This window comes from Bombus terrestris, chromosome 1 (assembly GCF_910591885.1).
Source record: "Bombus terrestris chromosome 1, iyBomTerr1.2, whole genome shotgun sequence".
In the NCBI taxonomy this organism is placed as follows: Eukaryota; Metazoa; Arthropoda; class Insecta; order Hymenoptera; family Apidae; genus Bombus; species Bombus terrestris.
Genome location: NC_063269.1, coordinates 16,149,071 through 16,162,599, shown reverse-complemented (window position 1 = coordinate 16,162,599; position 13,529 = coordinate 16,149,071). Strand labels below are relative to the sequence as shown.

General features: G+C 37.3%; 1 protein-coding gene and 1 long non-coding RNA gene across 21 annotated transcripts in view; one reads left to right on the top strand and one right to left on the bottom strand.

Moving 5' to 3' along the window:
• LOC100644320 (bromodomain adjacent to zinc finger domain protein 2B) overlaps positions 1 to 13,529 on the bottom strand; it is a 214,106-nt gene that overhangs the window by 51,440 nt on the left and 149,137 nt on the right. For all 20 annotated transcript variants that reach the window (XM_048404971.1, XM_048405047.1, XM_048405046.1 and 17 more), the window contains one exon: positions 10,385 to 10,553. In XM_048404971.1, coding sequence (XP_048260928.1) covers positions 10,385 to 10,544 — 160 coding nt within the window. In that variant the 5' untranslated portion in view covers positions 10,545 to 10,553. The remainder of the gene's footprint in view (positions 1 to 10,384; positions 10,554 to 13,529) is intronic.
• LOC125384937 lies at positions 6,886 to 7,425 on the top strand. The gene is made up of 2 exons (XR_007223790.1): positions 6,886 to 7,301; positions 7,357 to 7,425. It is a non-coding gene; the product is annotated as an uncharacterized LOC125384937 (long non-coding RNA).

Below are 13,529 nucleotides of genomic sequence, written 5' to 3'. Positions count from 1 at the left end.
AGCAAAGGTGCTGAGAGTGACAAAATCTTTAATTTCAGACAATTGAAGAGGTTGCTGCAATCAGAGGACAACTCCATTTTCCGGCAATTTAGCTAAATCGATAAAAGTTGATAATGGTGTTCGAGTGATGTGGCGATTTCTTAATTCTATCGGGCAATGTATCAACGTGTTACTATATATACTGGAAAAATCAGAAAGTGTGTCAATCGAGCAATACGTCGCTTCAATTTCCCACTGGATCCACAGATTAAAAAATGGACCACACTTTGACATTTTGGGAAGCGTCGCAAATAACTTGCTAATTACTTCTCCCAACTTCCTACTCATAAAGACAAAAGTTCTTATAATCTCGTACGAGCAACCTCCTCCTTATTCCGAAAAGCCAGCTCGTCAACGGCGACCAAGCCGGACGAGAAGCCGATTTAACAAGAAAAAAGAGGGAGCAAGACGAGACTGAGAGTCGAAGGCGAAAAGAGTAGGAAGGAGAGAAGAACGAGGATGTAGAATGGAAGCGAGAAGGCGAGCCGATGGTATTGGGCACGGCGCGTACTCCGGAGGGTAGGTTCAAACGAAAACTCCGCCGCGTCCAACGAGTTTGTATCGAGCGTAGGAGGCAAAAGCGCGAGCGAGGCTGCGGAGGGTCGGACCTCTGCGAGAGTCGTGGCCTTTACGATAGAAAGAGACCGAGGTAGGATGCTAGAAAACCGTTGAGCACGGAAGAGGACAACGTGGAGAAAAACAGGAATAGAGAAAGATACGAGATTCTCTGGTCTCGTGGCAGAGCGCGATGCTGCTGCTTGCTGCAGAACGAGCCTGGGACGAGGGAAACGAGGGATTCTGGTGAAGGGAGGGGAAACTGCCGCAGACCGAGGCCATGGTAGGCGAGGTGAGGTGGCAATCAATAAATATACAGAGAACCGGCAGCGAGAGAGAGAGAGAGAGAGAGAGAGAGAGTGGTAGATCGAGCCACGAAGAGGCGGTGAGAGAAAGAGAAAAAGATAGGGGGTGAAAGAGAAGGGTGGAGAGGAACGCTCGTCGCGTCTGTCCGACCGTCGGTCCGTTCTTGCGTCCCCAAAGCCCCCACGAATCTAACCGACGCTCGCTCTTTCGCTACAGAGAGAGAAAGAAAGCGGGACAGGGATACGATGGAACGAGACTACGGGAGAGTAAGAGAGGTACGCGCCAGAGAAGGCTCTGGAGAGAGGCTTTGGTTGAGAAGACAGGGGCAACTGAACAAACAGGGGCAGGAGAGAGAGAGAGAGAGGGATGGGATACTGGGATGCGAGGAGAGGTCCAGAAAACGCGAGGAGGGACAACGTCGCGTCGGGTCGCGGAGGTGAGGCAACGAAATAAACGAAATCCCATCCAACGCGATGGAACCAAGGATAGAGGAAGAACCGTTTGCCAAAGGGACACACGAACACTACTGTTTGGCGAATTCCGAACTTTCTCGTAGTTTCGTGTCGACAGAATTTCTTGTGGATGAGGAATCTGCGAATCGTTTCGACGTTGTTGAGTAACTATCGTGAAATACCATTATGGATGTTGCTGGGTATTACTAATACATTATCTTGGAGCGCGAAAATCTTACTGTTTTATCAATGTCTTTGATGTTTTTTCTACTATGTTGTATAGTAGAATGTTTAATCATTAAAGTTTTCCTAAACCCTGCTATTTTCCTCTCTTCGCGTAACTCGAAATGGTTGCTGTATTTTAATAAATATTAAAGTGTAGATAGCTTACAAATTTTTGGTTTTAGTGTTCGATACAATTTTACCATCTTTCGTGTACTCTACGATTGTCGTAAAGCATTCCAGGAAAAGATGGAGATATCTAAAGAGAAACAGCAGAGTTAAAGCATTAAAAGAAACGATACATACATACAAACAAGGATCAGATTGGAAGAGAAAAATTCAAATACCGTAGCTGAGTTAGTAAAACATGGCTCAGTAAGCAAAACTCTTATTCAATGTAATGTTCCATTATACCGCTACGAAATAACATTTGTGCTATAATCTTTAGTTATTATTTTTTCACTCGGTTTAATTGGAGGAAGATCGGTAATCGGTACTTGAAACCAGTGAAATCTTCTTGGAACTTGACCAGGGATCGCGATCTATAGTTAACGATAGTTGAACGATCCTTGTAACGGTATCGTGGTGGCGCGACTGTAATTCGAATCGCGATGAAGATTCGATAATTAACGTATAGAGCGGATGGCGAATGCAGCCGCGCTGACCAAACGATCGATTCGATTGGAACAATCGGACCGTGAAAGAAAACGCAGGGGAAAGATATTGATTGCTGCTGTACGAAAAGTCGCGTCGCCCTGTTCTAACTTCCAGCTACGATTTCCGGATGAACGACTCTTTCTAGACATTTCCTTGCTGTAACGTGTCTTAAGTTTCCTCTAGAAAAAAATGGCCAATAGAATAAATGGGCTGAATAATGGTAAATAAACGTCTAAAATATAGTAGTGGTATATTGACTGAACAGAATTTTTCCTTTGTTAACTGATCGTTGTTATGTTTAATAGTTGTTGGTATTGATTTTACAAAGCGAATATTTCATTATCCTAAATGTATAAAAATGATCAGCACTTGGATTCAAACGATTCAATTCTAAATCAATTTATGCGTTAAAACGCCTGTTGAAGTGAAAGGAAGGCTGTCTTTTCTTTAACCATCTCCGCATACTAAATTTATATTTTTACTTTCGCAGAATTGTTTGTTTATTGAAGCTCATATAAGAGAATCAGAAAAATATTTTGATTATTATTGGCTTTTAATATTAAATGTACCTGATGTATGTCAAATTTTCTCTTCTTCAACGCCATTCATCATCGAATTGAATTTAATGCATAGTATTGAATATTCAAAATCAAATTTTGATATGTATCGATTCAATAACCCCCTCCATAGCTAGTCAGATAAGACCTTGATGCGTGACTAGTTAACAGTAACGCGTATTTGACAAAGCGTATCCCTGAAACGTCGCTCCTGATAATTTTCCCCATGACCCGAAGCGACACCATTTTCTTCGATCGATATGGTGTCATTCTGTGACCCCTGAACACGAATGTCGTCAGAAAGCGTAAGTTACTGCTGCACATATTAAGTTCTCTGCAAAGTATCGAAGAAAATATAAAAAGAAGAGATTTCACCGTTAAAGGCACGATATTTCACTGTATGTAAATTTTGGTTTAGTATTATGTCCTATAATGTTATTATTGTAAATGCAATTGTATTTTTCAGCTAGCATTGAATAATGCAATGCGTTTCATATATAGCATTCATATTAATAAAATTAATCACGTTTCACTGATCTTATCGATATTTAAAATACGAAAGAAGCTTATTCATATTTAAGATACGAAGGAAGTGAAATTTCACTTATGATAATTTTCAAGGTCTCACCTCCAAACCATGTTAAATTGAGTTTCCTGAAACAAGCGAATCTGTAGGTTTATATCCCTTTAAAGGACTCAAACGATTCACAGTGGACACACTTTAATTAGTTAATGGCAGCAGAAACGTAAGATTCATGAACTAATTAAAACCAGTGCTCAAAAAGTAACTATTCTTCACCGTTCGAAAATAAATACTCGAATTAAAATATGGTTGAATCAGTGTCAAAGTGGCGTGTATCAAAAGTAAAGTAAAATACGAAGGAAGCTTATTGATATTTAAGATACGAAGAAAGTGAAATTTCACTTATGATAATTTTCAAGGTCTCACCTCCAAACCATGTTAAATTGAGTTTCCTGAAACAAGCGAATCTGTAGGTTTATATCCCTTTAAAGGACTCAAACGATTCACAGTGGACACACTTTAATTAGTTAATGGCAGCAGAAACGTAAGATTCATGAACTAATTAAAACCAGTGCTCAAAAAGTAACTATTCTTCACCGTTCGAAAATAAATACTCGAATTAAAATATGGTTGAATCAGTGTCAAAGTGGCGTGTATCAAAAGTAAAGTAAAATACGAAGGAAGCTTATTGATATTTAAGATACGAAGGAAGTGAAATTTCACTTATGATAATTTTCAAGGTCTCACCTCCAAACCATGTTAAATTGAGTTTCCTGAAACAAGCGAATCTGTAGGTTTATATCCCTTTAAAGGACTCAAACGATTCACAGTGGACACACTTTAATTAGTTAATGGCAGCAGAAACGTAAGATTCATGAACTAATTAAAACCAGTGCTCAAAAAGTAACTATTCTTCACCGTTCGAAAATAAATACTCGAATTAAAATATGGTTGAATCAGTGTCGAAGTGGTGTGTATCAAAAGTGTGTTCAGTCGTGTTCAGTGTGTCGACGACGACGTGGATTCAAAAAAAAAAAAAGAACAACGTCAGAAGGATCCTCGAATCGAAGAGAAAAGGCTAACCGCCTACTGAGAGCGTAGAGAAGGGCTCGATTGCAAACGTGCAAGTAGTGCTAATTAAGGTAAGTGGCCGAACAGGTCTCTCCTTCCTCAAGAACGCGTTATATAGATATACATATATATATATAGGTGTATATATAAAATACGAAGGCTGGTTCGACTCCTTTGGAAAAAATAGCGTTAGAAGGGGTCTTGGGTGAGCATGAACGGAAACGAGAGAGAGTCGGGTGAAAGAACAACCCACCCACGAGAAATATTCGTTTTGCTCTAAACGTGCGAGTAAAGTATATGGGAAACACGTAGAAAACCGTACACGCGTAATCAAAATTGTATTTATTAAATAACATTCGTAAAGAACATAACATAACAAAAACCGAGTTGAAAAATTTAAACACATGTATTTAGTAGAAATCTCTTTTCTGATTTTGGCATGAGCTGACTAAAACTGCATACGGAGTATATGGAAATGCCGTTGGTTTAAATTAACAAGAACAATATTGAGAGTGATCAAGTTCGATTGCCCATCCACCGCGTCTTATGAGCTGTACACAATCTTCGTGGCTTACATCATATTTCTCGCGTTAACGTAAGTAAAAATCATTTCCACTGTTTTGTCTTCTGTTTAGAATCGTTTGCTCTACACCTTTCGTTCGACAATTTTTATTTCTACCTGTTATTACTAAAAGATTAAACGGTAATTTATGAACGATAATGATATTACAGGACGATTTTACTCCGCGCTATTGTATCCCAGAACTGAAAACACTTGTATCCCAGAAGTAGGCTACTGTTAGGCTACATAATTGACAGTGATCTTAAAAACATTACGTAAATGAACATTCTTATCATATTTATTCGTGTAACTTACCTACCGCCAACCAAAACGCTATAATACACTTTTGATAATCGTGGAGAGTAAGATTAGAACACTTGAAAACACAAGAAACTTAATAATTCACTGCGGCGTATGTGTTTCGTAATAAGTTTCTATTGAAAAATGCTTCAACGTGGCAAACAATAATTGTCAAATGGTCGTCGTTTTCTTCGAATAAGTTATGGAAATAAGTATGATATACGGTTTTGCCCGTATATCAAAACTGAGCGAAAGTTGAACGATCTCGACGCTTGTTCAAGGTCTGAAACTTGGAGAAATAACGTCTGTGCAAGTTCGTTCCCGACTCTGTTTCGTAGTACGCCGTTTGCGTTTTCCTCGATGAGAAACACACACTTCGAGGAACTTGTAGAATCTGTTGAATGATCGTATATACCTATACAGTTGTGTTATTAATGTGTGGCAGAACGTGTGCATTTACAGTGATTCACGATATCGAGAACGCATATTCGAGAATTGTTCCGACCGGAAATCTGGCTTTGCGATGTCGATTATGCTGATAATACGTGGCGTCTGTAAGATTTCAAGGTTGATTTTACAAGGTTACCTTTAGTTATCCGACAAATTAATTGTTTTCATATCATGGGGGAAAGTTCCGTTTGATCAATCGCTCGCCAAAATACATCTCTTCTTTTGCAAAATTTTCTACCAAATTTTCACATGCGAAAGATTTCAAGGCTATCCTTTAACCCCTTCAGGACTGAATGATACGTAGGTTATGGGAAAAGTTACTGTTTATTAAATGTTAATAACAGAAATACGCTTTTGCAGATGTCCTTTAAAGGAAATATAATATACTAACGTTATGATTAATTTTATAAGTTAGTTAGTCAATAGTTTGTTAGACTACAATGTTTAAACAGGTTAACTGCCTATAATGAGAATGTCGCCTGTTTATAACAGGAAAAGATTTTGATTAATTACAATTTATAGCTTTAACTTGAAATACCTGAAGTAATAATCACCAAGAATAGTTTAATCCGGTTTAGCATAATGATATAGTAATGAAGTATGGCAGTAAACTTTTAATACATGGATACCTAGGTAAGTTTCAAGTTACAATATAGGGGGTTGAGGAAAGAGTTCGACAGCCTTGAAACGGAGTGAGAGTTGCTTTTTAAAATAAGTAGGTACTCCAGGTTTCGGCCTTGAACTTGAGACGTACTTTCCAGGCTCTTAATACTGTACATTTTATGAATGATAGAGTAAAGGGTTCGTTGAACTGATTTTAAAAGTAGAGTATTCATAAACCTAACAGATTTCTTGTGAACGAACTTGATACTTTCACTCGAATGAATAAGTAGCTCCCTGGTACACAAGTTTTGGCACAATTTTTCCATTAGTTTAAAAATTGAAGAAAATTCAGTACACGTATATGCCAGAAAATTATATGCCATTTGCATTGGGAATTTTATTTCAATTTCGTTAGCAGCAGCTCCCAATGCTTTTAAGTGTTTTATTTGAAATTTACTTTAACTAAAAAATAATAATAATTTAAATGAATAAAGGAAGGAAGAAATTCACTTAAATACCAGCTTTATTCACACTATTCTTGTATTTTGTAATTTTTAAGTGTATGATATGTAGCGGACAATTCAAATCACGTTGTTGTTTTGCCTCGGAGTATCAAGATCGTTAGGATACACGTAATGTAAAAATAAACTCTGAGCAAAACAATGCCGCCGCTACATGCAACCGTCGAACAAAGACGAATTTGAATTTTCCGACTCTCCTCCGACCAGTATAAATAAACGGACGCGATCGCAACGAAAGGAGTTGTCGATCAGTTATCAACCAGTTATCGACGAATTATCAGCGATCTAATTAACGAGTCATTAGCGATCCTATTTTACGACTTCTACACTGTCTTAGTACGAGCATCTTTGCGAACGTTATCTGTATACTAATTTATCATTTTAAATATATTCGACGGTTTCAACAACGAGCAATCTCGTCCATTAAGCCTCACCGGCCAACCATCCTCTACACACAAACCTCTACAAATTGGTATCTCCGACGTGAGTTGAACACGACTAAACAACCTCTACAGATATATCTTGAAACAATTTCCAGGATGCAATCCTGCTTTTCTTTCGCACGTTTCACAAAAAAAGCTGCGACTCGACAAAGGAACTCCTGAGATAAAAATTAATGTCGAGTCACACTCGACATACCAGTGCAAACCAGTTAATACAACGGTTATCTTATTGAAACATATGTGCAATCTAAAGTAATCTATATAATTTAGACGAAATTATCTACTGATTACCTATATCATATAACTATTTTGCTAAACGTGGGAAATCTTCCAAAACTTTAAAGTATTTTTGTATATATATGCCGGAGATGAGGGGACATTGGCGCCTTTCTTTTGGAATTTTTGGGAAGATCCCCAATACTTTAGCCTAGACTATTTATTATAGTTGTACTTAAATTATAAAACTTAGAAACAGTTGTTATGATTCAATCCTATTATGTTTTCCCGAGATTTGTAACGGTGGGCTTGGACTCGAGGTGACACAACTGGTCGCCGAACGTAGCCACGGTCACGGGATGAACGTTTTTACCTAACAGAGAAGAGCCAGTATTGCGGGACACACGTTGTATTAACAATCAAACCCCGGGCAGGAGCAATGCCAGCTCTACGCGGGTCTGCCTAGCAACGGCAGCTGGAATTTTGTTGATATCCCCCGGACAATATGCAACGAACAAACGCGATCGTAAGGAGAGAAAAATTTCCATCAGTCTTTTATTCTTGCGATCACCTTGGAGAGTTTTCACATCGTCTTTACGTGCATTATTATACCGAGCGTCACAGCAAACGTTACTTTGTGCTTCAAAATATATTCTACGTTTAACAAACAGTTACCACGTTGACCGTGGATTCGTTATTGAACCTAAGAACATTGTCACTAACATCACGAGTGTTTAATCATCACGGTTATTTATCAAACTTTGTAAAAATCAATATTTATACCAGTAAATATAATCTCTATTGTACAACAACGATGGCTAGTCCGAATGAAGATTCGTTACACCTCCATGAATCTAACTCCAAACCCGACATATATATACATATAATGTATGATAATATTAATACAAATTCGTAAATTGTAAAAATTGGAGGATTTATCGAATTGATTTTTAATAAAATTTGATATGAAAATACTCGAGTTTTAGAAGATTTCCCACGTTTAGCAATACGTATAATGTATGATAATATTAATACGAATTCGTAAATTGTAAAAATTGGAGGATTCATCGAGTTGATTTTTAATAAAATTTGATATGAAAATACTCGAGAGTTTTAGAAGATTTCCCATGTTTAGCAATACGTATAATGTATGATAATATTAATACAAATTCGTAAATTATAAAAATTGGAGGATTTATCGAGTTGATTTTTAATAACATTTGGTATGAAAATACTCGAGAGTTTTAGAAGATTTCCCACATTTAGCAATACGTATAATGTATGATAATATTTATACAAATTCGTAAATTATAAAAATTGGAGGATTTATCGAGTTGATTTTTAATAACATTTGGTATGAAAATACTCGAGAGTTTTAGAAGATTTCCCACGTTTAGCAATACATATAATGTATGATAATATTAATACAAATTCGTAAATTATAAAAATTGGAGGATTGAGTTGATTTCGGAGCAATACGTTGATATTTCGGTAACCTGTTGATACTTCAACATCGTAAATACAGATTGTTGTAAACACCAAGTGTATACCAACTATAGTAATATTTATTCGTTTATAGATAAACGAGAATCGGTGCCCAAAAGAGAATTTATATAGCGTCTCCGTGCTATTTCGCATTAGTGCAAACAGCTTGATTAATGAAGCTTGGTACGGCAGCAAGCAAAAGGGATTACGTCGATAATCTCATTCAATATCCAACGCTTTTCAGCATAGATCATGTTGTTATTAATCGCAGTGATTTCATTATTTCTCTTCGTCTTACTCGTTCGAGTTATAGCTCGTGTTTACAGTCTGATGTTACAGAGTTGTAAAGAACTTTAAAGATGCTTCGACGTTCCCTGCGTTCTATCCAACGAAAATACATTTATAATCCCGATAATGAATAATAACGACTCGTTTTTTCCATTTAACAGCTTACGAATCTGAAACGAGTTAATTAGACACTTGGATATGATAATTTATGTAGAGATCGAATAAATTTCTATTAGATTTGTACGAACTAAAAAAAACGCTGAAATCCTTTGGTACGTGACTGAAGAAAGTTTCAATGAAGAAAAAGTGAACTTAAAGAATTTATTAGATAATCCGTTTATCTCTTTGTGCAATGAATTATAGAAAATCAAACAGTAGCATCTTATTAACTTCCCATTACACATCCAGAATTCTACAACTTTCCCAAAATAAAAGATATCCTAATTTTGACAAGAAAAATTGTTTATCATATTTAAAAAAAAAATCCTCTCCCATGATTATTTGCCAAAACATAAAAATTGCTATTATTTTTAAAGATTTAGACATCCTCGATAATCCAATTCTCCTAATCCACCAAAACTACTGTAAAGGAAAACCCATCGATCACGGCTTGACATATAAATCGTTGAAATTTCAACACGTCCAGGAATTCCACTTTAGTGTAATTAGCTCGTCTATTGCTGGCCTATCGATCTGCCAAGACGCGCGTGTCAATTAAGCCACTCGGACCAAGAGGACCCGCGTTGTAAGCCTAGTAACGTGTTAGTATCTACGTATAATCCATGTCATTAGAAACATCCTTATTCTGTGCAAAACGACCGTGACAACATAAATAGGTACGACTTTATGGATTTTTGGAAATTTCCAAAATTTCAGTACAAAATTTCGTCAACTTTCTGTGGATCTTGGTCAGGGCCCAAATATCAATCACTTCGCCCAAAGTAGGTAAATGTTCGGTGACTTATCAACGAAAGTGTACATATCTATATATGTAATAACTAGATCTTGGTAAGAAGAACGTGCGCACGAGATACAGAAATGTAGAAAAATATATATCGTGGAAGAAAAAAAGAAACAGAAGGAGAAGCTAGAAACAGGGAAGAGGAAAAAATGGGGGAAGAAAAATTGGCTTACCACCGAAGAGCGCAGTCGGATCGAGCAACGGATTGGCCTGGTCCGCCTGCAGTTTCTCGGAGGCGGAGGTGGCGCCTGGAGTCGCCGTGGCCGCCGCTTCACCTCCGCCACCTCCACCGCCCCCGCCACCTCCGCCCGATGCGGAGTTCTCCTTCTCCATGCCAGTCCCCTGAAAACGAGCATCAGCGTTTCGTTAGAACCGTTAACTTCGTGCCACCGCCGTATGGATCGTTTCCTCGCCGGGTAGACGCTCGCGATAGAAGAATAACAGAGATGGGGAACAGGGTGGAGGAAGGTGAACATTTTTGCCGTGGAAACTGATGGCAGCTCGTAACAATGGCCAGGAAGTTTTGACGAGAAACGAACGACGGATTCCTGCTTCTTAGGTTGAATTTTCTCTCAAAGAGATTACGATTAGGATTTTTATGCAAGTCTGTGTCTTCTGTGGATATACGTCGATGGACATATGTAATTGAGATTCGTTTTACTTATCGATGATTATAGCAAATTAAGTAGAATGTCTGATTCGAATATTTCATACATTTTTATATATCACGTATATGTACTTTGTGCACTTTTGCAGTTTTAAATTTCAAGTTTCAAATTTCAAATTTCAGTTTTAAATGCGTAGCAATCTGGATATTTGATTTTGTTTCGAGGCTTTTTATTAAGGATACGAAGCAGAGAATTTTCAATGGAATATTTAGGTTACATACGTATATACACGGAGTGATCGATGAATGAAAAGTCGATAATAGTAAGGCTCGTAGTAACGGAACAATAGTACTATTTGTTTTCCTTTCATTCTTTCCAAACCACCGTACAATCATCGGTGAAGGTCTTCGCAGGCCTTGACCTTTCAGACGTCGAGGTTGTGAAGAATTATAGAACTATGGCGATTACATCTCGATTAAAAATCAACCATATTACGTAGGCGATATATTCAGAAATATACTAAGACTTTAATGAATAACTTGTATTTTATTATCGATAAACAAACACATATTTTTGACAATGACTCGTAACTTTAAAATTATCCAAAAACTTTCAATTCTTATAGAGGTCACAGATAGAAGATGTAATCGGACAAAATCTAATCAAAAGTATATAAAATCGAACAGTTAAAAGTTATTGTACTCTCAGAGTTTAACTTTATTTAATGAAATTATTATCACGTTGATTCGATCTAGTTGAAAGAAGAATGAACTAGTTTTCTACCGTTTACCTCTTTTTCCAGTGAATAAACTCAGCTTGTTTAAAGAAAAAGCAGAGAATAAATCGTTTCAAGACGACTTCGTTCCCCACCGCATTAACGTAATTCATAACACAATACATAAAAATCGAAAGTTTTCGAGTAATTATGGCACACAGTGTATATAGATGGAAAAAGAAAAGCATCGTGTCTGCGGAACGTCTGGATTCCAGTTAATTATGTTAATACGCCGACGCGGCGCGGCGTCTCGAAACTCGCGAAACATTCTTCTCTCTCCTTCTCTCCTTCCCCCTCTTTTCTACCTTATGATGAAGAAAGAAGGCGAAGGTGGGGGAACGTAAAAATTCAACGTTATTATTTCAGTCACGAGCATACGTAAACACGTATGTGTGTCTCGCATGTTCATTCGATGACTGTTTACCAGTCGAAGAAAGGCTTCCTCGAGCGCTTTAAATAAAGGTCGTTCTCCCCTCCACTATTTCCCCTCCAGCGCTTCAATCAGCTGACTGGCACACTCCCCTCCCTCGCCGCCCAGCTGTTGTATAAATATACATCGTTACAACGTTGAGTCAGGTTAGGCTGGTGCTAGGCTAGACACCGCACCAGCCACTGGCACCGTTATTATCATACACTGTTGCCTTACGTATAGTAGTATAGTTAACGCGTATCGAGCTCGACACCGCGAGCAAACATATTTACTTACATACATCGCGTATTTCTCTCGCTACTTAACATATTATTGACCTACTAGCGCGTGAAAAAATTAACTCGCGCAAACGTACATTTTCGTAATTGAATAAAGAACGAGGTGAATAAATTTTAAAAATGATTTTTAAGCAAATCTATAATCGCGATTTATGTAATTTTATGCAATTATGAAAGAATACATTCATTTATGTAAATATACAAATATATTCAATAATTATACCGGTTGATGAATACTATCGGTTAAAATTTTACAATTTCTTCTACGTTACATTTCCTGAATGTCGATCACAAATTTTTCCTCTATACTCTGTTATGCAAACACAAATATATTTGTGGCTAAACAACGATGTTTATACGTATGCGTGTATATATGGTGTTGATAAATATGAGGTTGATAAATACTTTTTGAGAAACGATTCTGGAAACAAACATGACGATTAATACGCAAAACCGTGGTTTCAGATTTATTTTTCTAGTTATATGAGAAATAACTACATGACCATGAATATAGATAAGTTAAAAAAAGATGCAATAGTTTGAAAATTAAAGAGATGTAAGCATATCGAGGAATAAATATCTTTAGTCGGAAAGAAGAAAATTCTTGCACTGATTCGAGACTCCGTGAAGAAAGTCTAGAGTATCGGGAAGCCTTTTATTCCTAATCGAAGGACGAAGCCGTGTGGAAGCCGTCGATCGCCGGAAATTGTCTTGGACCAGCGCGCTTTCTGCGTTCCGGGGATCGATGGAGCGCTATCTACCCTCTGACGTGTCCAAAATCGACTTGCAACCGTGTCATCGACGATCGATGAACCCTCGACATTCGACAAAGTAAGACGCAGTACTTGAATTGTTTCGGTTACGGAACATTCGGTCGATTGATTAACCCAATTCCCAATGCCATACAAAACAATGTCCAGTCATTCTGCACGACTTTATATTTCGACACAAGTTGTATCATAAGTATGACGACGCTTCTACGTTTATTATTAGAACGTGAAAAAGTAGATTTTCATAAAACATTATATCTTACAAATGTATTAGGCTGTCCGAAAAGTGTCTTTCTTTTAGAGACACATCTTTTACAACGACGAATCTTTATACGAACATAAAACCTAATCTGTCAGACGTTGTGATCTTTATTTTGATAGAATAAAATGAATCGTACGTAATTCGATAAAATAATATAAAACGGAAACTATTGTGCTTCCATTATTTCCTTATAAA